This window comes from Cygnus atratus, chromosome 28 (genome assembly GCF_013377495.2).
Source record: "Cygnus atratus isolate AKBS03 ecotype Queensland, Australia chromosome 28, CAtr_DNAZoo_HiC_assembly, whole genome shotgun sequence".
NCBI lineage: Eukaryota > Metazoa > Chordata > Aves > Anseriformes > Anatidae > Cygnus > Cygnus atratus.
In genome coordinates this window covers 877,305-903,147 of record NC_066389.1, presented here as the reverse complement: position 1 = coordinate 903,147, position 25,843 = coordinate 877,305, and the positions used below count along the sequence as shown (strand labels likewise).

General features: G+C 40.8%; 5 protein-coding genes across 6 annotated transcripts; 2 read left to right on the top strand and 3 right to left on the bottom strand.

Annotated features, from left to right (window-relative positions):
* The first annotated feature begins 385 nt into the window (after nt 1-385).
* Nucleotides 386-742, top strand: LOC118258527 (feather keratin 4-like). The gene has a single exon (XM_035567385.1). It carries the CDS (start codon nt 386-388, stop codon nt 740-742), a length of 357 nt encoding a protein of 118 aa, XP_035423278.1.
* Nucleotides 743-5,094: 4,352 nt separating this feature from the next.
* LOC118258520 (scale keratin-like) lies at nt 5,095-7,971 on the bottom strand. Of its 2 annotated transcripts, none has more exons than XM_035567378.2 (2): nt 7,944-7,971; nt 5,095-5,914 (listed from the first exon to the last, which is right to left on the bottom strand). In XM_035567378.2, the coding sequence occupies exon 2, from the start codon at nt 5,891-5,893 to the stop codon at nt 5,498-5,500; it is 396 nt and encodes a 131-aa protein (XP_035423271.1). In that variant the 5' UTR covers nt 5,894-5,914; nt 7,944-7,971; the 3' UTR covers nt 5,095-5,497. The 2 variants fall into 2 exon arrangements, with proteins under 2 accessions (XP_035423271.1, XP_050571840.1); XM_050715883.1 differs by lacking the exon at nt 7,944-7,971 and adding an exon at nt 6,793-6,830.
* Nucleotides 7,972-11,944: 3,973 nt separating this feature from the next.
* On the top strand, nt 11,945-18,584 carry LOC118258484 (scale keratin-like). The gene is made up of 2 exons (XM_035567351.2): nt 11,945-11,971; nt 18,126-18,584. Exon 2 carries the CDS (start codon nt 18,126-18,128, stop codon nt 18,582-18,584), a length of 459 nt encoding a protein of 152 aa, XP_035423244.1. The 5' UTR covers nt 11,945-11,971.
* Nucleotides 12,669-13,127, bottom strand: LOC118258485 (scale keratin-like). Its single transcript, XM_035567352.1, has one exon. It carries the CDS (start codon nt 13,125-13,127, stop codon nt 12,669-12,671), a length of 459 nt encoding a protein of 152 aa, XP_035423245.1.
* Nucleotides 18,585-20,781: 2,197 nt separating the features above from the next.
* LOC118258482 (scale keratin-like) lies at nt 20,782-21,258 on the bottom strand. Its single transcript, XM_035567349.1, has one exon. It carries the CDS (start codon nt 21,256-21,258, stop codon nt 20,782-20,784), a length of 477 nt encoding a protein of 158 aa, XP_035423242.1.
* Nucleotides 21,259-25,843: the final 4,585 nt, after the last annotated feature.

Genomic DNA, 25,843 nt, shown 5'->3' with positions numbered 1-25,843 from the left:
CTAGCTGGTATTGCTGTTCTTTTCTGCAGATATTTATAAAAGAAATGGTCAAGTGTCACAGAATTCAGATGCACAAAGGGATGGCAGAAAAGAGAAATAGTAGGTAGTGGGATAGCTCAAGTACAAATACACAATTTCTTTGCTCATTAATGATGTTTTTAGGTACCAAATTAGGACCCAGAAGGAACAGAGATTGTTTTGGGAAAGGAAGAGGGCATGAAAAGAAGATGAGACAAGGGACAGCTGAAATCTTCATGTTCCACCTCTTCTCCCTGTCTTCCATTCTTTCTCTTCCTAGCCCAATCTCCGTTATTTTGATTCTTGAACTTTCAGTTTCATGTTGCCTCAATGTTGTGTGTTTCAGATCTGTCTCCATTCCCAGAAGATGTCTTTCTATGGACAGATGATCAGCTCCCGCTGCCTTGCACCCTGTGAGGTGACCTGCCCGCAGCCAATGGTGAATGCCTGTAGCCAGCCCTGTGTTACATCCTGTGGAGATTCAAGAGCTGTGATCTACCCACCACCTGTTGTCATGACCTTCCCAGGACCCACCCTCAGCTCCTGCCCTCAGGAGAGCATCGTGGGCAGCTCAGCACCAGCTGGCTTTGGGAGCTCGTTTGGATACACGAGCTCTCAGGGTCCCAGGGGCTTCTGTGACTCTGGGAGACCGTACACTTATGGGAAGTCATATTCTTCCTATGGGTCCAGTGGCTATGGCACTGGGAGATGCAGATCATGTTAAATGGGCAGTGAATAAAATAAAAGGAGCAATCACTCAGCACAGAGGAGGATGCATCTCCACAAACTCTGTTACTGACATGGCTTTTCTGGGGCATGAGCACCATCTCTGAACACCAGAATTACATGTATTTATCAGGCTAATGATTTAATTTAGTTCTCTGATTATTCTTACCAGTGGATCAATATAATAACATCCTAGGTATATCAGCAGTCTTTGGCTTGTTAAAAGTTGGACAGCACTGTGTAAATCTTCCTCTGCTATGAAAAAGAAAGAGTAATGTATGTGGAATGCACAGCCCTGGAGCAATTCTCTGCTTGAAGTCTTTAATGGGACCCTGGCAGTATATTGCCTGTATTTTTCATGCTCCATCACATCTTCTCCTTCTTATTCTCTCATTAAATTGTTCTGCATCAACATTCTGAGCTTTCTGTTCTCTATTTGTCCACCATTCTTTATTTATATACCATTCTGGCTGAGCATCAATCTTTGTAGCCAGCCGTGACAGTGTTCACATTCTTTCAACAACTAAAGTTGGAAGGTGACCAGGTCTTTTAAGCAGGAGGAAGCATAATGACTGACTGCCTTCTGCACAAAAGTAATTTCATGCTGGATAAACATGCTTTTGTAACTCATACAACTAAGTTTGAAATTTCCTCCAGGAGAGGTGTGGTTCAATGTGTATTCGTTACATGCTAGCAAAGGAAGTTAAATACACAAGTAATTTTGGAGATCTTCCCTGTGTCTTGCTACTTGCCCAAGGCTCCAACTTAATAACACCTCTTAGATTGGTTTTATATTTTCCATTGTTTAAAAATAGCATGTAATAATCTGTGGGTAGAACTTTCCTTTGAATGGCCAACAGGAAATTTTAACTGCATAGTGAATCTTCACTGAAATTCTATGCATTCTTGAAGTTTCTCATTAATACCTCTAAATTCTTGGCAGCTTCAGTTAAAATAAATAAAAGAAAAAATCTTAAGTCTTCCCTGAAGAGCCATACATATAATTCATGTCAAATACTATTTTCTGTCTCAGGCTTACACCTAAATTTCAACCTACTCATAAATGACTGGATACTGGCCACGTTCAACACTTCCCTTTGTTAAACAGCAGCACAGGTCCAGGCTGCTTAGCATGTCATTTGAAGCTGTTTTTCTAGAGAGACAGTTTGCATAATTAGCATAGCTATCAGTCATCTGGTGGCCTCCTGCCTGCATAGGAAGAAGAGAGCATTCGGAGGCATTCACCTCCTACCAATTCTGCTCATGATTGCAGTACCAGCCAGGGCTCTGAGGGACCAGAGGTCAAACATTGCTCAGCACTCCTGCTGTTCCCTGTGTGAAACACCAGCAATGCACTGGCAAACCTCACCATGTTCCAGCAGGCTGATTCCGGGAAAAGTCCAGCGTCATGCTGGTGAAATTTCTTTAGGCAGGATCAAGCATGTGGTAATAACTTCAAAGGGTTTGGAGGTGTGACTTCACTTGTAAAAGTACCTGAAATGAGATGAGGCTACAACGAGGTAGCCAGCCAACACCTCTTTCTTGTTAGGATGTGTCTGAAGGCTTTGTCTTGTTTTTATGCTTCCTCTGTCCGCAGTGCTCTGTATGATTATACTTGAAGTCACACAGATGCTGTCAAAAAAGCCCACTCATTTGCACAGGTATGCAGAGCACTAAGGCAACCAAATCAGATATTTTTAAGCCACATCACTATGGTATTGATCACTACAAAAGAGGCTCTTTTCAATAATGGTGTCAGCAGACCTGGATGAAGATGCTTCACCTACTATGCTATAGAAAAGACGGGCATGGGAGGCAGAGGCTGGAGTCTATGCTATAAATAGATCATTGGAGTCAGTACTAATTGAACAGTGGACTCTAATGATTTTGAATGGCACTTGAAGACAGAGCACTTTGCACCACCATTATTTGGCAGTCCCTTGGAGAGCAGGAGCTACAAAACTGGCATTGCTGATGCTCATCTGCCAGCCTGAATTTGCATGTTAGGAGCATACACCAGAGCAAGGACAGAAGGACAGTTCTTTAACCACTTTCCATTGTTCTGCTCTGCTCCTGACCATTAGCAATCTGCCACTTCCTAAATGCACAGCAGGCTGAACTTGGATTACGCTTGCACCTGGGTGTAATCACAGAAGAACACACGATGAAAGATAAGAGGACTAATTTCACTAGCAGCTGGAATGCATCTCAGGTCAGACCACATGCAGACTTGAGATGGGAGGAACACTGTCTGCTGTTTCTGGTGTTCCTGTGGAGGAGTGCTGGGATCAGTTTGTCAGCCGCTGCAACACAGGGACCACGTCTGACTGAGGTCCCCCACAGGTCTTGGTCAGCCGTCGGAAGTTCAGGCTGGTGGCACTTAGTTCCAGTGACTCAGACTCCTGTTCCTCCTGTCAGTGAAACAAGTAATGACCAGAAATGGGAAGCAATAATAAATGAAATCAGGTCGCTGTCTCATCTGAACTATAGAGGTCACTACACTCTCCTCTCATCTAAATGTGTTTATACCCTAGTACAAAGTAATGCTATCAGTAAAGGAGATGCAATTAGAAGTTGATTCATAAAGGTGTTGCAAACATAGCCCAAAGAGTGTATCCTCCTCCACACTAAATTACAGCTCAAGACAGATATCTGTGGGAGTTAAACCTCTCATGTTTGATTTAAATAGATGGATTCATTAAATATTTACTCACTACTAGAGCCTGATGGTTTGTTACATGGCTCAGGCTCTCACCACTGGTAAATGTCCTGCAGGTGCAATGGCTTAGCATAGCAGAACCAGAAATGTGCCCTGCTGAATGCCAGCTTCCTTCCAGGGTTTAGACCTGGAGCAATTAGCAAACCGATCACTTACAGTCAACCTTTCACCTGTTTTGCAGCTGGAGGATCTGAACTTGAATGTTTCAGATATTTTAAAATGTTCTATCAGAGAAACCTGAAGAGATGACTCTTTTTTAGCTAATTCTCCTCTTTTACTTAAAAGACAACCTCAGAAGTCATGTCTTGAATCTGTTATATGTCCTCTGTCCTGTATATTACTAGCCATGTAATGCAGTCTTTCAGCTAAAATAATCAGAAGTCCATGGAAACATGTCAGTTTGATTATTTCATTTTCAGAGTTCTATTGTGGGAAAAAAAAAAAAAAGTAATTGGAATATATTCCATTTTAAACACCAACAAATTGACTAACAAATGGCAGTGAGAATAGTGAACTAGACTACAGGTAAATTTGAATATTAAGATGGAAATTAGCGTTACTGAAATGGTCTCCATCCCGATGTATGCCAGACAGGAATATTCCACTGTGAGCTCCTTATCCCTGCTATTTTCCTCCTCTTCCTACAGGAGATGAGAGCACCAGTGAAGACCAAACCTGGAGCTAACCAGTGGCATAGAAATCTGGAAGCAGAGACTGTACACTGAATGTTAGATTGGGACATTGGAGAGAATCCAGTTCTGGGCTTTACCAAGCATTTCCCATGTTACCTGGGGAGAATGTTAACTAATGTTTTTCTCAGTATGGAAAGCACAGCCTTTAATCTCTGTACAAAAGATGCTTATCTGCTAAAAAGGGAAAAGAGCAAAGCTGCTCATGCTTTGCTTGTCTTGTCAGCTTACTCTGAAAGCACCTGAGGGCAGGGTTTGGCTTTACTCTTTGTTTGCATAGCACTGAACATGCCTCATTTGCAGCTTCATTACAATTAGAATTGGCTATATTACCAACAGCTCGGAAGCTCTGAGCGTCTTCTGCTCCTGATACTTACTGAACTAGTTATTTCTTAGAGGAAACAGGGATTATTCCTTTTTCCTACTAGGACAGACAGGCTGATGACTACAAGAAGGGATGAGCATTGTATTCGCTGCTTGGGATGTCTGGAGTTAAAGCACTGCTGGGCAATGTCAGGGCTGTAGGTTGAGCATTGTATTTGTGAATTTACAGGTGCAAATTCACATTTGGAAAGTCCTCTGCTGGACAATGATACCTCAGTGGAATTTGTGGTCATGCTGAACTCAACGTGGAAACCCACAATTATCTATCTGAACGCTCATGGAAAGGCCCCACTGAAATCACATTTAAATAACAAAAGTTAAGATACTACATTATTTCAAGCCATTAACATCTTCAAAGGATGAACAGATCCTCCTCAGGGTGTCATTATGGAAATGTTTATGACACTGTGTAAATTCAATCTGTACTAAAATGTTTTGTAGCAGTAATTCTCAGTTAACAGCTTGGTTCTGCCCATGGCAGAACACCACCCAGAACAGGCGCAAGGGAAACCAGAAGGCTTTCTGTGATGCAACAAAACTTTAATGAGAAACAAATGCCTTTGAAAAGCAAGATATCACAGAATATGAAAACAAACAAACAAAAAAACTGTTTCCAGACAGTTTCAAAGAATGTTCAACAAATGTCCTGTTTAGAAATATTGCTGTCCTCAGCTGGCTTTCCTCTGTCTGTTGTGCCACTCCTGATGAAGATAGTTGCCATTACGAGGGATGCTTATATTGCATATGCTGCCCCACAATAGTTTTTTAAAAATGGGAAAGCTGGAACAGGTGCCAACAGTGAACAATAAACTAGAAACCGAAGGGAAAACCAAAAGAAGATGAAAGATCAGAAATGCTAAGTGGCAGCAGCTCCACTGCAGGGCTGCCGAAGCGCTGAACCCACATCCTCAGTGCTCTGCGTTTGGGTCTTCATGCAAGACTCTGCCATGCTCTTCTGCCTTTAGCATGGCCCGCAGCTGCCACGGAGGAGCTGCCTGTAGCGTCGGGAGGAGAAGGGGCTGCAGTACCCACTGCTGAGCGTGGAGAGGGCTGAGCTCCCATAACCGTACTGTGCTCCATATCCTAAATAGTTCCCGTAACCATAAGAGCTCCCGGGGCTGTAGAGGCCCCCCAGCCCCAGGGAGCCCCCAAAGGCGGGTGCTCCGGAGGAGCCCACCACGGCTTGCTGGGGGAAGGAGCTGAGGATGGGGCCGGGGAAGGTGACGACAACGGGTGGTGGCTGGATCACGGCCGTGGAGTCAGGGCACTGCTGGACACAGGGCTCGTTGCAGCTGTTGGCGATGGGCTGGGGGCAGGCAATGCTGCTGGTAGTGGGGCACAGGTCATAGCAGGACATTTCTCTGCAGGGGAGGTGATCCTGAAACACAGAGCACAGAGCTGAGTAAACACAAAGTACAAGTTGTACTGGAGCACAACATTTGGTACTGGGTTGCTGAGGAACAAGCAAAATGATCGCCTGATGCACAGGCAAAATTGATGAATTCACAAACTTTTGCATCAATCATCACCGCCTTGATCTTCCCTATTCAGTAATCCCTGCAATTGTATCATCCTCCAAGCCTTCTGAAATTGCTGCTTTCTTCTTTTTTTCTTTCTTTCTGTCTCTCTCTCTCTTTTTTTTTTTTTCTTAAATTCCCTCCTGGAGGAGCAAAGCATCAGCAGTAAGTGTTACTAAAACAGAAGTTCGCCTCCCTGAGCAGTGCAGTTTGAAACCCCAGAGCTGTAAGATCTACACCAGAGCTGACTTCTTCATTGTACCAAATGAGATAGAAGCAGGTTTTGAGTCAGGAAACATGCAATGGAGACATAAACTCAACACTGTTTTAACTGCAGATTTCATGCTCCTTTTCTGGTCCCTGTCTACTTTTAAGCTCTCTGGGATAATTTACTTCCAGTTGTTCCTTTTTAGCTCTACGTTCCCTTAATCTCTCTAATCCCTGTGGTAAAACCCCCAAAGTATTTGAGCTCAAAGGAGACGCATATACTTGATATATTATATAAAGTTACCCTATGAAATTGTTGTGGTTTAGCCCGGCTGGCAGCCAAACACCACACAGCCGTTCGCTCACCCTCCCCCCTCCCTCTCCGGGATGGGGGAGAGAAACGGGAAAGTGAAGCCTGTGAGTTGAGATAAGGACAGTTTATTAAGACAGGAAAAATAATAACAATAATAATAATAATAATAATAATAATAGTAATAATGTGTACAAAGTGATGCACAATGCAATTGCTCACCACCCGTTGACCGATGCCCAGCCTATCCCCGAGCAGCCGGCCCCCCCACCCCGGCTGGCCACCCCTATATATTGTTCAGCATGACGTCAGATGGTATGGAATACCCCTTTGGCCAGTTTGGGTCAGCTGTCCTGGGTCTGTCCCCTCCCAGCTCCTGCTGCACCCCCAGCCTGCTCGCTAGCAGGACAGAGCGAGAAGCTGAAAAGTCCTTGGCTTGGTGTAAGCATTGCTCTACAACAATTAAAACATCAGCATGTTATCAGCACTCTTCTCATCCTAATCCAAAACATAACACCCTGCCAGCTACTAGGAGGAAAATTAACTCTGTCCTACCTGAAACCAGGACAGAAATATTTCTCTCCACATATTTCTTGTCATAGCTGTACAATTTCATACTGAGTGTGGAGGAAATTGGGAAAATGTAAGCAGCTGATTTCCTTCATCAGATAAAAATCCAGTTTGCAAACTACCATTTCCACAGAAAGACTGGCTATTAAAGCTTGTGGCTTACCACTGCTTCCAGTAAAAAAGAGGAAATATTTTGTTCATATAATAGCCATGCAATGCAGAGAATCAAAGCATTGAACTCAGTGTATCCAAATAGCAAATCTGGATCTCAATTTGCAAGTGGATATTTGACAAATACACTGGATCAGACTTCCTACCTTCCTTGCTATTGTCTCTGGGTAAAATAACTAGGGTTTAAAATAAGCAGGATTCAGTTTTTACCTATCTGTATAAACTAAATGCAAGCTAGGATTATTTTGTAATAAAATTTCCATGTAGATAATACTCTTTACTCAGCTGAGTCCCTGAACAGCTTAGATTATAGCCATGTCTTTCTGATTTAGTTATTAACTGAAGTGGTACAGGAGAATTCTGCATTTTAAAGCTTATGCCTTCCTATATTTTCAATCTGCTAACAGGACAGAAATGCCAAAATATGAATAATAGTGAAATAAAGGCCTCAATCCTTTTTGTGACTCCTAAAACTTGCAAATATACCAAATATACTTTAAACAAAGGGGGGGGGGGAGGCAGGGGGGTATGACACAACAAAATAGTCCTGCAAACTTAACATGGTAGTACGGTACGGTATTCTAAGGTCCGGTACAAAAGCATTTTGGCATTTAGAAAGAGATGAGACGTACCTGATGTAGAGGAGAGTCTGCAGGAGAAGGAGATGAAGTAGGTCTGTGTACCCACTCCTTTTATACAGCTTTTCAGATTGCCTGGGGGGGCTGAGGCAGTGTACACATGAGGTCATAATCACCAACCAGCCCAAATTTGAAGCATTTAACTTCCCAAAATGATGAAATTGTTGTTGCTTGCTGTTTGCAAAATCACCCTAAATCTCTGAATAGCATGATATGCACATTCCAGCTCCCAGGTCTCTTTCATCTAGAAGCTTAATTGACCAGCTTCTTTGCTGGTATCATTCCACCCTCCTCACTGGCATTGCAAGCGGAATTAAACTGGTTCTATTTATTTAGCACTTCCTTCATTAACTTCCCGTAATGATTTTAATCTGTGCTATAACTTGCTGTCGTATACATGTTTGTATTTAAGCACTTCGGAACTAGGCTATAATCTAATCTACTCACACATTTTGCAATGAAATATTCAGTGAGGTGGAAGACACCTTCTGATCCTGTTCCCACCCACAGTCACAAAATACAAGAGTGAACCCATACCGACAGAAAGCAATTTTTAAGTGTTTTCTTCCCAGACACACTGGGTAAGTGGCAGCAAAAGCAATGGAATATTATAGCAATGGATATTTTTTCCTCCTCTTTCTTTCCTGATTAGCAGAACATCACCTGCAGAGTGCATACTCTTGCAGAGCCCTGTTTTGAGTTCCCAGATCTCAAGTGACTTGTCTGAACCACTTATTCAGGCTTCCCTGATATTTGCTGGGGAGGGACAAGAATTGCTGCAGGACAATTCATCCTGATGCTTACCTTACCAGTATTTGTATCATCCTCAAAACATAGCAATTTTGCTTTCATTGACACACAACAAGCTTAAATGAAACACCCAGCATTTAAACGGGGAAGGTTCAATGAGATGTATCCCACCCATATTCTGAAATTCTCCCTAATAAACAGTGCCTCGTTCAACCTCAGATTTCCTTACTTGCTTACGGATCAGTTGTTTGTTAAATAACATACACCGCAACATTTCTGACAGAAATTATCTTTAAATTATGAGATTCTTCTTCCAGACTTTGAGACAGCCCTGGAGGATCACAAGAACAATAATACTCACAAAGGGTGTTAAATTGCTTTTTTGTGTGTGGTTTTTAAGCACTTCATAAAGCTTCTCTAATGGTTTATGCATGAACTGGTGCGTCATTATTGTAACATAAGTATGTGGTTGTACTCAAGAAGCCCAGCATTTTGAAATACATTTTTTTGAAATTGTACTGGTCAAGTGGACTCTTCCTGTTCTTTTTACCAGCTCATAATTTCTAACCCTAGGATTTCAGCTGATTTCTTATTACAAAGTAGGTTTGCATTTATTTGTTTTTATTTGTGTACAGGCTCCTTCAGTGCTGATGTTGCGTGAATTCACAGCCCCTTAGCTGTCTGCATCACAAAGATCTGCAGCACCTGCCTCTGTCCTCATGTTTTGAAAGCTTTTACTAGGACTTTCCAAGTCAAATTCAGTTAACTGTCTACCTCATTTACCTTTGTTGTGATGAATGGATTTACCTCTCAGATATGAAGAAACAGAACTGGATATTTTGGCAGATAAGGCATGAGTCTGGGTGATTTTAAAAAGTACTTTACAATATTTCTTTTGATTTTTTCCCTGAAAGAGCGCAAGGTGGTCATGTTCAAATGTGAGTTCCAACCTCATGCAAAGATTGTTGATTTCACAAGAAAGACACCACATTTTGTCTCAATTATACTTTATCTAGCATGGGTAAGGAAAGATGGAAAGAAAACCTGCATATGAAAGCAGATGTCAATTATGGTTGACATTTGAGCCACCATCATTATGTCAACTATATAAACTAGAGGTAAATAAGTGAAGCCAGCATAATTCCTCCTGTCATTCTAATGGAGTTAGTGGAACATTACCAGGAATATGAATCTTGCCAATTAAGTGTTAAGATGAAAGAAATATTTGTTTTGTAATTTGCATTTCATGCAGCGTGAGAATTTGAATCAAATAATAAACATAAATATTGAGCAAAACTGTTTCATCATTTTGAGGTGAACCACGCATGATAAATGTGGGCTGGTGTTAATGGGAGTCTCAGGTCCTTCAGGGAGTTTGAGGAAGTGTATAGAAGTCCCTCCTCAAAGCTGCCTTGTGATTTGCTTCTCTTGCCTTCTTCTTGGAGCAAAGATATTTTTTAGATATCAAACTGTTGGGTTTTATGTAAATTTGAGTTACTCCTCTTTTGTCATTTACAAGGCAGCAATGTTATATGCTGTTTTTTAAGGCTGAACTGGTATTTTTAAAAATCTATTGTCAGGAGCTATCAGCTCTCCACTAGCCCAGATCTTGGGTTATAATCTTCTAAGCAGAAACCAAAACCCCAGACTGCAGTCCTACAAACCACTCTGCACTCCTACACTTCAGTCACAGTCAGGTCGAACAGAGGACATGTCCTCTTAGTTTCTTGGTCTTCCAGCTGCCATATCAACTTAGTTTGTATTGAAGAAAGTCAGACATTAAAAGGACACAAGGAAAGCTTCCTTACTCAGTGCAAAAAGGGCCTCCTGGGTGTTAGGAGCCCAGTGAGCCTTTAGGCAGTTCATTCACTGATGGACAGCATCAGGATTTTTGCACTAAATTTCAGACAACATGGAACTGACTTGTATCAGAGAAAAGGCTTAGGATAAGAGCAGCCATCTGTCTGGTGAAGCATGTGGCCTTATATATTCTTGTGTTTCCTCTAAACAATGATTCATTCTTACATAAAATTTGTTTTTCTTAGAAGGCTCATACAAATCTGAGGAACTACATTGATCTGACCAAGTAGATCTTGGCTGGGTAGCTGCAGTCAGGTGGGATGGATCTGGAACCAAGTCAGTGCTCCTGTGGATACAGGCTGCTGGGCCTTACCCATAACCATGAGCTCGAAGCTTTTTGTTGCAGGTGATTTGGGCTATGCTGCAATTAGATGCTGTCATGTTGTCAACTGACCAGTCTGTGTCTGGTCCCAGTGCCAGGAGCTGCAATGAGCCGACTGCCCTGACCCAAGGGTAGTGATTCAGCCACCACTCGTTCTCATCACCTTGCCAGACTGGATGCTTAGTTCCTTCCTTCAGGACAGCATAGCGGGATCTTTGTCAGCACCTATCCTTAAGGGCTCCTCTTGTTAATGGGAACTTTGGTTATGGTGGTCTTTACCACAGCAGATTTTCTCACAGATTTTCAGGACTAGACAAGTTGTACATCCCTTCTGGCTGTTGTTTTGGTGCTGGATACCATTATGGAAGCTGTGGGTCTTGCTAAAGCTGGAAAAGCCAGTCAATTTATCAGTGATGACTAGAAAATAAGAACAAACAAAAGGCAGATTCATACCTGGCTTTTTGGCTACTGGGTGCAGAGGAAGTGCAGTATACACTGTCTCTGTAAATGGAGAGTGGAGCTGGACATGCTCAGCAGCTCTTGCATTGCTTTCTTTATATTCTGTCTTCAGTTTCCAGTCAGATGTTCACTGAACACTCCTATGGTACGGTTAGCCATGCTTCTTATTGTAGTAAAATACGTAGCCTGAGATCTTTTGGCAGCTGAACCACAGAAAGAAAAACATCTTGCGTGATAACCATCTGCTTGATCAGGAGACTGTTACATGCCTTACTGATAACAAGAAAAGATAGACCACGTGTGGTGCAGAAGACAGAAAATGCATGGTACGGTATTTTTACTTGGTTTGAGGCTACCAATATAATATTTATATAAATTAAATTTATACTTTATATATATATTACTTAAACAGATCTAAAGAACTCCCAAACCAAGGAACTCAAACAGATATACTGAGAAATTATGCAAATGGTCCTTGTTGTGGTTTTGAAGTGTTGCATGCACACAAAATTACTGCCAAAAATTACTAGAGAGAGAAAATTTAACAGTATGGACCCAGGCTGATCTGTGCAAGAGAGACACGGAATCTGAAATTCATTTGTCATCAACCACCGAGCTTCCATTAAGAGCCGTCGTGGTGAAATTGTACAACATTGGATTACAAGTCTGCAGTGCAATAACTAAGGGCTCAATCTTCAGAGTGTGAACATGTAGTTCAAAGTATTATATCACAGACTCATGAGTGGGGAATCTAATAAGGTAACATGCAAAGAAAGCTGTTTTTCATCTATGGCAAGTACATTGTGACCATGTTGTTGTAGTTCAGTGATGAAACAGGTCTAGCAAGGATGCCTTGTGAAGACTTTCACCATGTGCATGTTTGCACAATATTATTGCAGCTCCATGTACAACAGGCAGTTTTACTCAAAAAAGTTGGCAAACTCAGAATGGATGAAAACAGTAAACCACAACACACTTATTTTAAATGATGCAATGGAATTTTAATGAGAATTAAAAGAACAAACGTATCACAATATCAAGAATGTATATCCAAGATGTCAGAGTCAAATGCATTTTGAAAGACACCAAGTTACATGTCTCACTGCATTCAGACACCAGTATGATAACATAGAAGATAACAAGGAACTGAACCCATGAAGATATCAGAGAAGAATTCAAAGGAAAAAAGGAGAGGTTGGAGCCTGCAGAAGGCAAAGCACTGAACAGGATTTACAAGTGCTTGCACAAAGCTGACATTCCTCTACTCGCTGGCAAATCTGCATTTTGTTTTTCACAGGTACTTTATTCGGTGGATTTTCTTGTTGTGTTTAGCAGGGCCCACAGCTTCCACGGCGGTATCTGTTGTACCGGTAGGTGTAAGGGCTGCAATAGCCAGAACCGAAGGATCTACCATAGCCAGACAGGCCCCTGTAACCCAGGGAGGAGCCTCCATAGCCAGACAAGCCCCCATAGCCCAGGGAGGATCCTCCATAGCCATACAGACCCCCATAGCCCAGGGAAGAGCCCCCAGAGCCATACAGACCCCTATAGCCCAGGGAAGAGCCCCCATAACCCCCAAGGACAGGTGCTCCGGAGGATCCCACAACCGAATCCTGGGGGAAGGAACTGAGGATGGGGCCGGGGAAGGTGACGACAACAGGAGGCGGCTGGATCACGGTCGTGGAGTCAGGGCACTGCCGGAAACAGGGCTCATTGCAGCTGTCAGCGATGGGCTGGGGGCAGCTGATGCCACTGTTGTAGGTGGGGCACAGATCGTAGCAGGACATCTTGTAGGGATGGAGGTCTGCAAAACACACTGATGAGTAAATTAAAGGTACAAATTCGATTGGAAAAAGAGTTTAAAATTTGGACATGTGGACTAGAATAGCGGCTTTACCTTTCAGATCTTGGCTGTACTTCCTTCTCTTCAGTACAATTTATGCAACAACTCTCCTTCTTGTAAAAATCTGCATTGCCCAGATTGCACACTGAAAAGTCACTTCTTTTATAGTCTCATTCCTAATTTCTTATGCCTGCTTTCCTATAAGAAGTAGCTCTTTGTTCTCCCCAACTCCTGATCACTTACAAGAATATTATCTAGCACCTACTCTGCAAATTACTTCCACTATATTTTGCAGTCACTCTTACATTGTCCATGTCTAAAAGGCTGTTTAATGCTTGTTTTATAATAGCAAAAACAAAGCAGAGTAACCTGAATACCAGTGAAGCTCATGTGGTAAATTAATGGGTAGCTGGAATAACAACTCTGGGATATTGACTTGTAACTTGCTTCCAAAAGCAATAGCTAAAATTGTTCTACCAGTATGCTGAGCCTCCTATAAACACAGATTAAAGAAGGCATTCCCTGCCCTGAAGTACTTGCAAAGTAGTTTGAGAGTCACAGGGTAGGTAAAAAGATTATTTGCATGATTTCCCAGATGTGAAACTGGTACACTCAGTTACAGCTATGTCTCTACTGCAGATAAGCGTGTTGGGATCTGAGCACTTCAGAATGATTATGACCATAGGATCCGATCTAGTCTCCAAGAAAAAACATGGGAAGACTGGGACTCAGTACCTTCTATGAACAATTTTTTTTTTCATTACTATATTGAACCATAGAACCATAGAAAATATTAGATTAGAAGATATTCCTGAAGGTCATCTAGTCCAACTCCTTGCTCAAAGTAAGGACAATGTGAAGGGCAAGTTAAGATTTCCTAGTTTCATCTCTACATTCTTCAGACAATATTTCTGTATCCCTTCTGGGTAAGCCTGTCCCCTCAAAATATACATACATATAAAATAGACACGTATAAAAAATGTACATACAAATTCCTTAAAAAATTCCTAGTGACAAGAACAACTTTCTGCTGAAGTTTTGGACACTGCTTTGGTAGCTCAAGTTCGTATTAACAGGAAATGACCAATTTTGAAAATTCTAACTTTACCACTTTAAACCTGAATACATTGATGTCTGACACTAAATAAGAAAAATAAATTCACAGAGAAATAATCCAACATTATTAAGAATCTTAGTACATTTATGGATGATTCCATAAATATCGAATTAAAATAGTCTGGAAAAAGATACTTGGATTCTAGGAGAGGTCACATAGAATGATACTTACCCTCTTCACGGGGGAGAATAAAGCAAGCAAAGTGGAATGAAGAGCCCTGGACTGGGAGAGTTTTTATACTGTTCCCTAGATGATGGGGATCACCTAAGGTACAATTTGTGCATATGCATAATTGGGGCAAACCCAAAACTAATATGACACGTAGGTCCTCAAAGTTTTGCTGACTGTTGGTTTGAACTCTCATGAAATATGATAAGTGCATTTCATCACAATAGTCTCTTTCATCTCAAATGATTAAATATCATATTAATTCCTGTTATCATTCCATTCACATCCTTGGTGGTACAACAGGAATAACGCTAATGCTTTCCATAGCTTCTCCATTATTAATGGCAAAACATGGCTGCTCACTGTGCGGCTCATCAGCACTGTGGTCACCCAATGTGCACATATTTTTCCATTAGAAAGCTAGGTTATCTGGAAATAAAATAGAGTTAATTGGAGCAACTTTGGGGGTCATCATTTTTTATCATTTGCACTTTCAGCTTCTCAACATGAGCCCAATATGACACCCAAAAGAAAGCATTCTAGGGGTATGCCGCAATACAGATAGAGAAATCCTTTACATGGATTAAGGCTGATCGTTGACAGAATTGGAACAACCTGAGAAAAATGTGCAACTGAAAATGACAAATCTACACTGATTTTATGGCTTATGAAATCATGTATTTTTTCTATAAATTTGTATTTCACTTTATACTTCTTTATTGAAGAAAACAGTCATGAACTGTTTATAGCAAGGACACTAATGACCTTGAATTATGCATTTTAATGTGGTGTAATTTCATAATTGCTAGGCACCTAAATCCAGGTACATGTCATTAATTTAATTGTAAGAAAGCATTCTTAAACTATTAGTGGATAGTTTGCAGCATTTGAAAAGACTTGTTCCCTGGAAGCTTAGAAATATTGTCCAGAAAAAGTTCTAACCACTTCAAAGGCTGAGAAACCCACCTCATAATTTATGGTAATCTATGGCATAGAATCTGCAGTATTAAAATAACACATCTGTAAACAAGGGAAAAAACAGCCTTTATTTTGCACGATATGTTCCAGGTTCATAATTGTTCTCTATTTGGAGAAACTGCCAGCTCAGCCTTGTTCTGGAGTTGTGGCTTACAGTGTATTACAGGTCATGGATTCCTGAGAATCAGTCAATAATTCAAAGCACTTCTGTCACATTTCATTTATTTCACCTGTGGATCCATTTGTACTGAAAAAGCTTATGTTTCCTTGGGCCTATTAAATATTCTCAAAAACTGTCTTTGTGATAACAATATCAAACCAACAATACCTGGAAAAAATCTCTTTGACGTTGCCAATCCCCTTGTAGCTTTAGTTAAATTCAGAAACTCATTCCATATTTTTCTTGAAACAGAAACAGAAACAGAAAAAAAAAAAGGAAAAAGAAAAGCAAAAAGAGAAAGAAAAAAGAAAAAGAGAAAGAAAAACAAAAAGAGAAAGAAAAAGAGAAAGAAGAGAAAAAGAAAAAGAAAAAGAAAAAGAAAAAGAAAAAGAAAAGAAAAAGAAAAAGAAAAAGAAAAAGAAAAAGAAAAAGAAAAAGAAAAAGAAAAAGAAAAAGAAAAAGAAAAAGATTTCCTTCCTATCTGCTTTGTGAAATTGTGCAAACTTCTCCCCACACATTTTTGACAGAGAATCCAGCTGAGTGACTGATGGAAGGAGAAACGCATTCAGTTGGTATCTGTATGAAAAGAGCTCCCAGCACTCCAAAACTCAGGATTTGTCAGTTTTTCTGCTCACATTGCAATTTCCACACAAGCCCTATCTAGAACACTAGACTGAAGCAAACCTTGCAGGTGCCTGGAATTGCTGCTGCTCTTCAGAGCTGAATTGTCCCCTTTTTGGCCGCTACTGCCCCCCACGGGTGCTGAGGTCCCCACCTGTGGGTGGGGAAGCTCAGCATGCGGAAACCACCTCCAGCCTTCCTACACATTGAATTGACAGTCTTTAACTTCTGTTCTGGCAGGCTGTAATGTGAATTAGATGTACTTAAACAAAAATCCTGTCCACGACAGCAGTTTGTTGTCCTGATAAATCCTTGAGACACTCTCCAGGCATTAAGTTAATACAAGAGGAGCCAGCTTAATAATTTCTGTTGTAATTTCAAAGAAGTGACTGGAATAATGCCAGATATTAATTTTCCACAACAAGTCACAAGATGAAAGAATTCTCTGTCATCTAATGTAATGTTTAGGCCCTTTTACAAGAGAATTTTGAAAGGTCTTATAAACTGCAATGATGAGCAAAGCAATGTCATCGTTTTGATGGGTTACACATGTTTGACAATGGGCCGGGCAACCAGTGCTGATCTTGTACCTCCAGCTGCTCAGATAGAATATAAAAGCTCTTCTCTCTCATAGCTCTTCCAAACATTTCCCTTGACTTCTTGGTGACTCAGGTAAGGCTGTTTCTTCTCTATTGCTATCAGTGTATCTTTTTATTGCTGGTTTTAACTTCAGCTGATGTCCACCATCCATATTGTCAAGTGTATCAGCACTGCATTGGGATAGAGATCCTAATGTCAGCCCTGAGCTTGTAGATACCCTTCCTTGGTGCGTGAGGCATTGCAGAGGTACTAGCTCGATGTCAGAAACACTGGGACATGCACAGCACTACCCTGACTGCAGTGCATTTACCCTATTGCAAAGTTTGTATGTTGTGAGGTTCAGCATGTAATATGGGCATTACCACTGCAGACATCCATCCAACTTGAGATCAACAAGCTATGCATCTGAGGAAGCTTTGTGTGTTGTCCTGGTACAGCAAAGCTTCTGTCTGTCCATTTGTCTTTCCTTTACCTTCTCACTTCCATGTTCTTCCTCAAAGCCCTGCTAGGGTCTTGCAGGACACAGTGGGCAGAGTAAAAACGTAACTCGAGAAAATATCTGAATTTATAGGAGAAAATGTAGACTGAATTCTGGGGTTTACAGAGGAGTTCCTTTTTGTCCTGGGACTAGTAATTTCAGAAGAGTATTTTCAAAGACATTAGGGCCCACACTGTTGATTTTTATAATGAAATCTTATGGCTTGTATCAGTGCAGTGGCTGCCTAGGTGGAAATTGAGATGATAATGCTACCATCTGTCCTTTATTGCCAGGTCAAATAGCTTTGTAAGCAATCCAAGCAGGGAAAACCCCATAATCTGTGTTCCAACAACTCTCAGCAAAATTGGAATGAGTGAGAAGAAAAAGCTACTGTAATTAAATTATATATAATAACCACATCTCATGTAGACCTGATGAACCCAAATCCAGGTTTTCCTACTGACTCATCAAATGACGTGGAACAAAGTAACTTTGCTTCTCATTCTCAGTTCCATGTGTGGACATACATCTAAGTTCTCTGCTGGATCGTCATGAGGGATGATAGATTCAGAGCTAGACAAAGTTTCCCATGTGCTTTTCTAGATGTGGACGCTGTTTTTACAGAATTTTCAAAATTCTTTTTCAGAAAAAGGGGATTATGAAATAGAGCAAGCTTACAACTGGGAAATCAAGCTATTTATTCAAACTCCTATACTCATTAGCTAAATGCAAATTTCTATAACTATTTTTCTTTTCAAGTCTTTGTCTTCCACTTAGTCTCATTATCAGTGTGTGTTTTGCAGACCTCCATCCCTACAAGATGTCCTGCTACGATCTGTGCCCCACCTACAACAGTGGCATCAGCTGCCCCCAGCCCATCGCTGACAGCTGCAATGAGCCCTGTTTCCGGCAGTGCCCTGACTCCACGACCGTGATCCAGCCGCCTCCTGTTGTCGTCACCTTCCCCGGCCCCATCCTCAGTTCCTTCCCCCAGGATTCGGTTGTGGGATCCTCCGGAGCACCTGTCCTTGGGGGTTATGGGGGCTCTTCCCTGGGCTATAGGGGTCTGTATGGCTCTGGGGGCTCTTCCCTGGGCTATGGGGGTCTGTATGGCTATGGAGGATCCTCCCTGGGCTATGGGGGCTTGTCTGGCTATGGAGGCTCCTCCCTGGGTTACAGGGGCCTGTCTGGCTATGGTAGATCCTTCGGTTCTGGCTATTGCAGCCCTTACACCTACCGGTACAACAGATACCGCCGTGGAAGCTGCGGGCCCTGTTAAATCATGCAGAAATATCCCATGTGAAGAACAACTAGCAACTCAGAGATAAAATTTTGATCCACAGCAGTGGTCTCAAAAGAGATGTTGTGAAGTCATGATCAACGCAACCTGCTGCAGTGGAGCTGGGAGCGCACAGCACATCTTTAATTTCTTCACTTCTATTCATGGTCTCCTTATTTCTTCCACCTATGTCTATAGTTGATGGGGTAAAATATGTAATTTCTACTCCTATGAAATTGCACTTTGGTGTCCAACTGAAGAATAATTATGGATGGGCCTGTCTGCACTCTAATGTTTATGCTTGGTATTGTGTAATGCTTTTCTGTGAAAGTTTTTCTCATTAAAGTGATTCTTCTCGGCATCAAAGAAATCAACTTTTGGTTTTAATTTCTGCTGGTATGGATAAAAGTTTTTCCCTCTAGACAGGGAAAACTCTTTCTGAAGAGAGAATCTCAAATCTTTACACTGTATAAGCTTGAGAAGTACAGCTGAAGTGATGCAGCCATTAGTGAAGATAATCATCCTTTGCTGCATGGAGTGCACATATTTGAAAGCAGAAATCCTCCCTCCCCAGCTGGCCTGGGTTACAATGACAACAGAATGTTTAGAAAATAGCTACACTAAACCTCCCTCCCCTAATAAGCCACTGCATGATCTTCCCTAATTATAGTAGCAGCAGAGCCAGGGGTTTGGCTGAGCAGGATTTGAAGCAGATTATGGGAGAAATGGGTCACATCTGAGGCCCTCAGGTGTGAAGCATGCATCTGAGTGGGAAGGAATTTAGGGAGGTGGGAAGGGACTAATGTAGATTATTGACATGGGGCTGCTGAGATGGGGGAAGACAGGAGGAACTGCACCAAGAAGAGCCCCTCCATGCAGGCTCTCTGAGGGACATCTTGGATGAGAAATATCAAAGGGAAGGGTAGAAGGTCAGGAGAAGCAGGAAGTCAGAGTTGTAGAATAAGTGGGCTGAAAATATGGGTTTCTGTTGAAAGGAGCTCCCATATAGGAGGAACAGAGAAATACAGTGCTGAGGATGCGTATATGGGGTTATGATCTTTTTCTGCTGTTCTTGCTAGCAAAGATGAATTAGTTGTTGGTGTGGCTGTATGGAGAAACAGTTGTGTCCTCCTGCCCCCCCGCCCCCCCAAAAAAAAAAAACAAAAAACAAAACAAAACAAAAAAGAACACCTCTGACATCTTAGATTTCCTGAGCATGTAAAAAGACCATTAGCCACACTTAAAGCTTAAAAGTTTCATTGCGCTGCCTGGAAAACATTCTTTAAGAGTTTGACAGAAAGTTAGCTCAATTTACTGCAACATCTGTCCTGACGACAGAGTTTGAGTGGTTGAGTGAGCACCTGAAGTTCAAGGAGATAAATCAAAGACCTGTCTGGAAGAAATTATTAGTGAATTCTAATATCTTTAAGAAAACATTTAAATTCAATAATCTATGATTTCATTTCTCTAACACTGCTATTCTGTATTAGTGGGTGTACTACCTTAATCTTTCTGGGAGGCTATATTCTTAAAAAATGTTAGTTTGTGTTTGAAAAATAGAGAGACTACGACAATTCTTTCTGTACTTCTTTCAGTCCCTGACTATTGCAGGGGGTTGGAATTAGATGATCTTTAACATCCCTTCTATCCCAAAGCATTCTATGATTCTGTGCTCAGTGTTTGCACACTGCTCTTGTACACTTGAAATCCTTAATTTTCTTACTTTCAGGATGTGAACAGGCTGTACAGCTGTTACAGGCTTTTCATCAGACAAATAATTACAGTAAAAACATGAGAAAAGAACACCAGAATGTGGCAATTTTGATGCAACAAACTTTTAATTAAAGTGAGAAAAAGAATACATTTCCAGAGTTTCCAAGAGGTATGAAACTGGTCTGCAGCCAGGGATACGTCCACATGATTGGTTTTCCTTCCCATGTCTTAGCTGATGTGAAAAAACAGGAACCATTATCTCCAAGTTTTTGTTACATGTTTATCCTGGGCAATATGGAAACGGAAGGGAGAAGCACTGGATCGGAAAATGAAAACAGAATTAAGGGGGAGAAATGCAATCAGGGCTGAAGGAGCACATCTCCTTGTTCTTAAACCAGAGTAGTGAAAGCTTGGAGGTCTTCAGTTGCGACCCCGTTGCATGGTGTCTGTTGGTTCTCACATGAAGGGAACATTACTGCATGATTTAGCAGGGCCCGCAGCTTCCACGGCGGTATCTGTTGTACCGGTAGGTGTAAGGGCTGCAATAGCCAGAACCGAAGGATCTACCATAGCCAGACAGGCCCCTGTAACCCAGGGAGGAGCCTCCATAGCCAGACAAGCCCCCATAGCCCAGAGAGGAGCCCCCAAAGCCATACAGACCCCCATAGCCCAGGGAAGAGCCCCCAGAGCCATACAGACCCCCATAGCCCAGGGAAGAGCCCCCAAAGCCTAGGGAGCCCCCATAACCCCCAAAGACGGGTGCTCCGGAGGATCCCACAACTGAATCCTGGGGGAAGGAGCTGAGGATGGGGCCAGGGAAGGTGACAGCAACTGGGGGTGGCTGGATCACGGCCACGGAGTCAGGGCACTGCCGGAAACAGGGCTCGTTCCCGCTGTCAGCGATGGGCTGGGGACGGCTGAGGCCACTGTTGTAGCTGGGACACAGGTCGTAGCAAGACATCTTGTAGGGTTGGAGATCTGCAAAACATGGACATTTATGTTAACATTAGAGAAATATCAAACATTAGATTATGATGAAGCAGTCCAACAGGGCATCAGTAATACATCTGAGAAATAAACATCTTCTATTACTATTCTTTTTTAGCATTGTAATTTGGAGTCTGGTCTTAACTTTAAGAGAGTAAAGTGATGTACTTTTCAATTGTGATTTATTTTTTTTATTTGCAGGTAAGCTAATTTCAATAGTATAGCATTACTACTAGTTGATATTTTCTTCCTAAGTTGGATCTTTAATGCTACTAACTCAGCAGAATTCTGCTGAACGCAGCCAGAATTATGGCAATGTGTATGAACTATTTTTTTTATGTCCTAAAATACTATTATGGAGTCATAGATAGTCAAGGAAATCTTTTCAGCTGTAAGATGCTAGAGGTTTGCAATTAAAAACTGCTTAAAATACCCCAATGTCCTTTTCTGGAACCTGGCTTCAGCAGGGCCCCGTAATGAATGAAAAAATAAACATTGTTTTCAGAAGCAAACAATTTACAGATCACTGACAGCCTGGCAGTCCTGAAGAGGACTTGGTTCTAAGTTACAACTAGGATTTTCTGACAACAAATTAATTTTTGCAGTTTGAGAGAAATCAGACTTACCCAATTCACGAAGGCGAGCAAAGTGAGAGAAGTGGATAGAAGGACCTACTGGAGAGAGCTTTTATACAGTTTCTTCAATTGCCTGGGGGATATTAGGCATCCCGTGCTTGAGTTCATAATTAGGTACCAACCCAAAATTGTAGGACACGTAGTTTCTCTAAGTGCTGAAATTGTTTTTGCTTTTTGTTTGTGCATTGCAGGCACTTCAAACCCACACATAGCGTGACATGCACACTCCACCGCAGGCCTCACCATTATCTCTGGGAATTATTTTTTATTATTCCATTGCTCTTTAGGGGAGGAAGTGAGCTGACTCGACTTATTTAAGAGTCCTGCATTATTAAGATGACAGGAGTACAGTAATTTCTTTTGTACGGTTACAGGTCTTTTAGTGTAATCAATTCAGGTGACAGTACACCTGGAGACAAAATGAAATTTCTTTTAGGAGCTCACATAAAGACTAGAGACTTTCTGCAAGCTTAGCACTTCTATCTCCAAATATGCATTACAAGGCAAACGCGGTCAGGAACAGGAATATCTTTTAGTGACTTTTGGAGGATTTTCTACTCGTTGTCTGTCTTTCCTGGGAACAGAGAAATATTTCAGCTGGCAATATCAAGTCTCTCTGGAAACTATTTTCTGATTTTCTTTTTTTTCTTGGAGCTTCATTTTCCTTTATATTATTACATTTTCTTCTTCCATTGCTATTTGTAAGGGATACGTATCTAGGAATACAGGAGTACAAGAACCAAGTAAATCAGTTGTTAAGGTGTAAATACTGAAAGGAAGTCTAGTGCTGATACAATATGAAGACAGAGACTATTGTTCCATGGGCCTTTTTTTTGGTGTCATTAAAAGTTCAGTTAATATATGCAGATTTCTTCTTGTGTACCGATGTATACTGCAATAAAAAGGAAGCTAGAGGTTTGTTTGTTTGTTTTAAGAGAATCAAGTAAAGGAAGTTCCAAAAAGTGTTATAACCATGAACTGATTACATGAAAGACCCAAGTGACCTTAACTTACTTATTTTAATGTGATATTTTAATGTGACAATCTCTCATAATAGGGGGTGTAAGCATCTAGGCATACTTTTTATATAATTATGACGCAGTAAATACAAGCCAGTAATGGCTGTTTGTAAGGTATTAGAAAATCCCTTGGAATGTCCTCATAAATCTTTGAGACATTTTTATTCAGTATTACAGTTCAGGAAATCTCCTTATGCATCTCCAGTGTTGGAAAAGCTCATAATTTAGAAATAATATGTGATATGAAGATAACTATGTTGATAATTACAATGATTATGATAACCATCATAATGATATGGTATTAAAATAATGCCATAAAGAAAGAAACCTCAGCAAAAGCCAGCCTTTGCTTTTCCCAGTGCATTCCCAGCTCATAATTGCTCTCTACTGAGAGATGCTGTCAATCACAGTTTTTGCTGCAAGACCAGCTGTAGACCAGGATCGAGGACTCCTGAGGAGCAAGCTAGGAATTAAAGGAATTTCAGGAAAATGTACCCTTTCAAACTTGTGGATCAAATTGAGCTGAAATTTTTGAGTATCCCATAGTACTCATTTCAGATATTCACTGGGAATCTGTCCATTTAAGTGTCGCTTCAATGATACTTTAGACACTGATACCTAAAAGGTTGTGTTATTTCCTGTTTGAAATACAAGTGAAATAAGAGCAGCAGAATGTCCTTTAACAACAGTGAACAGTCTTTGGTTTACACAGAAGGTCTCAGCAGTTTTGAACAGCCAAAGAAAACCTGTTCAATGTCACTGCAGATATGCCAGAAGGACAGAGGTAAAACGGAGAAGAGGAGCAGACAGGACACCAGGATTCACGTACTCTGGGATGAATCCACTGAATTGTTAATGCTATCGGTCTGTGGCTTAGGCAGCCTGTAACTCTGAAATCTCACTTCAAAGCTCTCCTCTTCACTTTAAAAAAAAAAAAAAAAAAAAAAAAAAAAGCTTCAAAGGCTTCATTTCTAAATATTTACATTTGGGTTTTCTACTATATATCTCCTACAAAAACACATAGTTATTGCTTTGTCACAAATTCAGATGTTAATTCAATGTGCATTTTGAGGATTATTATTTTAAGCTCTCCATCCTTAAAAATAAAAATATCTCTCCCTTCAGAACCAAATTCAGCTTTAAGTTCAAGTCTGAAGGTCAGGTAAAATGTAAAGACTGTTTAGGACCTTTGCCACTAGGTGTTCAGGGATGCTTGCAATATAGCTTGATTCAAAGGGTGTAGAGAAGCCTCCATGGATTGCAATGTGAACCATATCACATCTCAGAAAAAAACACCAAGCACACAGAAAATATTGCCTGCCTTCCTGATGATTTAGTTATATTATTAAATAATTTATTTTCTCCTTATGAAGAAAGAAACCTTGTGTAAGGTATTTGATAGAAACAACTCACAGCAGGTTATTTCTGATATATCATCATCATATGACAGAGCAAAAGAAGAATTAACTATGTATAAGCAGCTTAATACATGGTGCAACTCCAAAGAGGATAGAAAACTAATATTAATTTCACAAATCATATTTTACAATGAAAGATGTATTAATTTCACACATCACTGTTTCAAATGAAAGACCAAAAAAAAAAAAGAAAAAAAAGAAAGAAAAGTTTGATGTAATGGTTGTGTTATGTTACATGATAATTGGAATCAAGTAATAAACAAAAACAAAGCAAAAGAATTTCATCACTTTGTGGAGGTATCAATACAAAAAAATGTTGTGTCAGCTAATTGCCTCCACATTCACAAAACCTGCCTCTCATCCCTCAGGCAGTCTGCAGTGTATAAAAGCACTCTCCACTCAGGGTTCTTCCAACCTCAGCTCTTCATTCGTTCTCAGTGAATTTGGTAAGTCTGAATCTGCTCTTTACAACTATTATACCTCTTTGCTGTACAATTTAATCGTGGATGGTCTCTTCAATTAGTACTAGTAGATAAAATTTTAGATGAAAAGATAAAGTTTACAAAAATTATTCACAGGGCTATGGATAGGTGTTTTCCACATTCAGGGCAGGCATTTAATTTCAAAGTCAACCAAAAGTTTCTTGAAATGGCATAAAAAGATCATTATCAGTTTACTTCCAAGAGCTGAAGAATCGATGTGACTAGTTAAATACACATTCCTCTTTTCTGTTTGTTTACATGTGTTTCTGGAAATAAAACTTTGAAAAAGCTTAAATCTTCATGGCTAATGGGAATGTTTTCAGCTTAGAAGCAGAACTTCCATTATGTACAGTTTATTATAGATCATTCAAGTTGCTTTTACATTAATTCAAGATAAACCGGCACGAAAGCGATCAGAAATCAGGCACTGAGTTAGACAGAGGAAGACACAGAAAGTAAATGAGAGATGTTGAAAATGTGCTGTTACAGGTTGATTTAACAAAGAGAAAGAGGGGGGTCATGGAGAGAATTTAAGGATTGGCAGATGAACAGATGTTTCTTGGTGTTAAAGAGGACAAGTCATTGAGGGTGAGATTGGCAAAAGAGCTCAGAGCTCAGTATCAAAACAGTGTTGCTAAACTAGTCATAAATCTCAGTGCCCTGTTTCAATGTTTGGAAACTGGAGACAATAATGTTTGCAATTCCCTTGTAATGGTCTCATCAAACAAGTTACTGAGCAAATATGAATAGGCAATGATTTATAATCCCTGTTTCCACAAGGCTCAGCACCAAGGAGATCAGTGGGTAAGATGAGCCAGAGTCATGAAATCATGCATAACACGAAACCCCATTCTTGGGGAGTCCAATTCCTTGCTGATCCAATGACTCACCAAAGCATCTCAGCAAATAATTTTCCTACTGCTTCAATTTTCAATTCTAATATACATGGGTAAATTGGTGTATCTCAAAGCACTTTTGTCCATGCAAAGGCAGAGAAATCTGTAG

Coding starts and splice junctions, on each gene's coding strand:
- LOC118258527 (XM_035567385.1), top strand. CDS start 386: ATGTCTTTCTATGGACAGATGATCAGCTCCCGCTGCCTTGCACCCTGT.
- LOC118258520 (XM_035567378.2), bottom strand. CDS start 5,893: ATGTCCTGCTATGACCTGTGCCCCACTACCAGCAGCATTGCCTGCCCC.
- LOC118258485 (XM_035567352.1), bottom strand. CDS start 13,127: ATGTCCTGCTACGATCTGTGCCCCACCTACAACAGTGGCATCAGCTGC.
- LOC118258484 (XM_035567351.2), top strand. CDS start 18,126: ATGTCCTGCTACGATCTGTGCCCCACCTACAACAGTGGCATCAGCTGC.
- LOC118258482 (XM_035567349.1), bottom strand. CDS start 21,258: ATGTCTTGCTACGACCTGTGTCCCAGCTACAACAGTGGCCTCAGCCGT.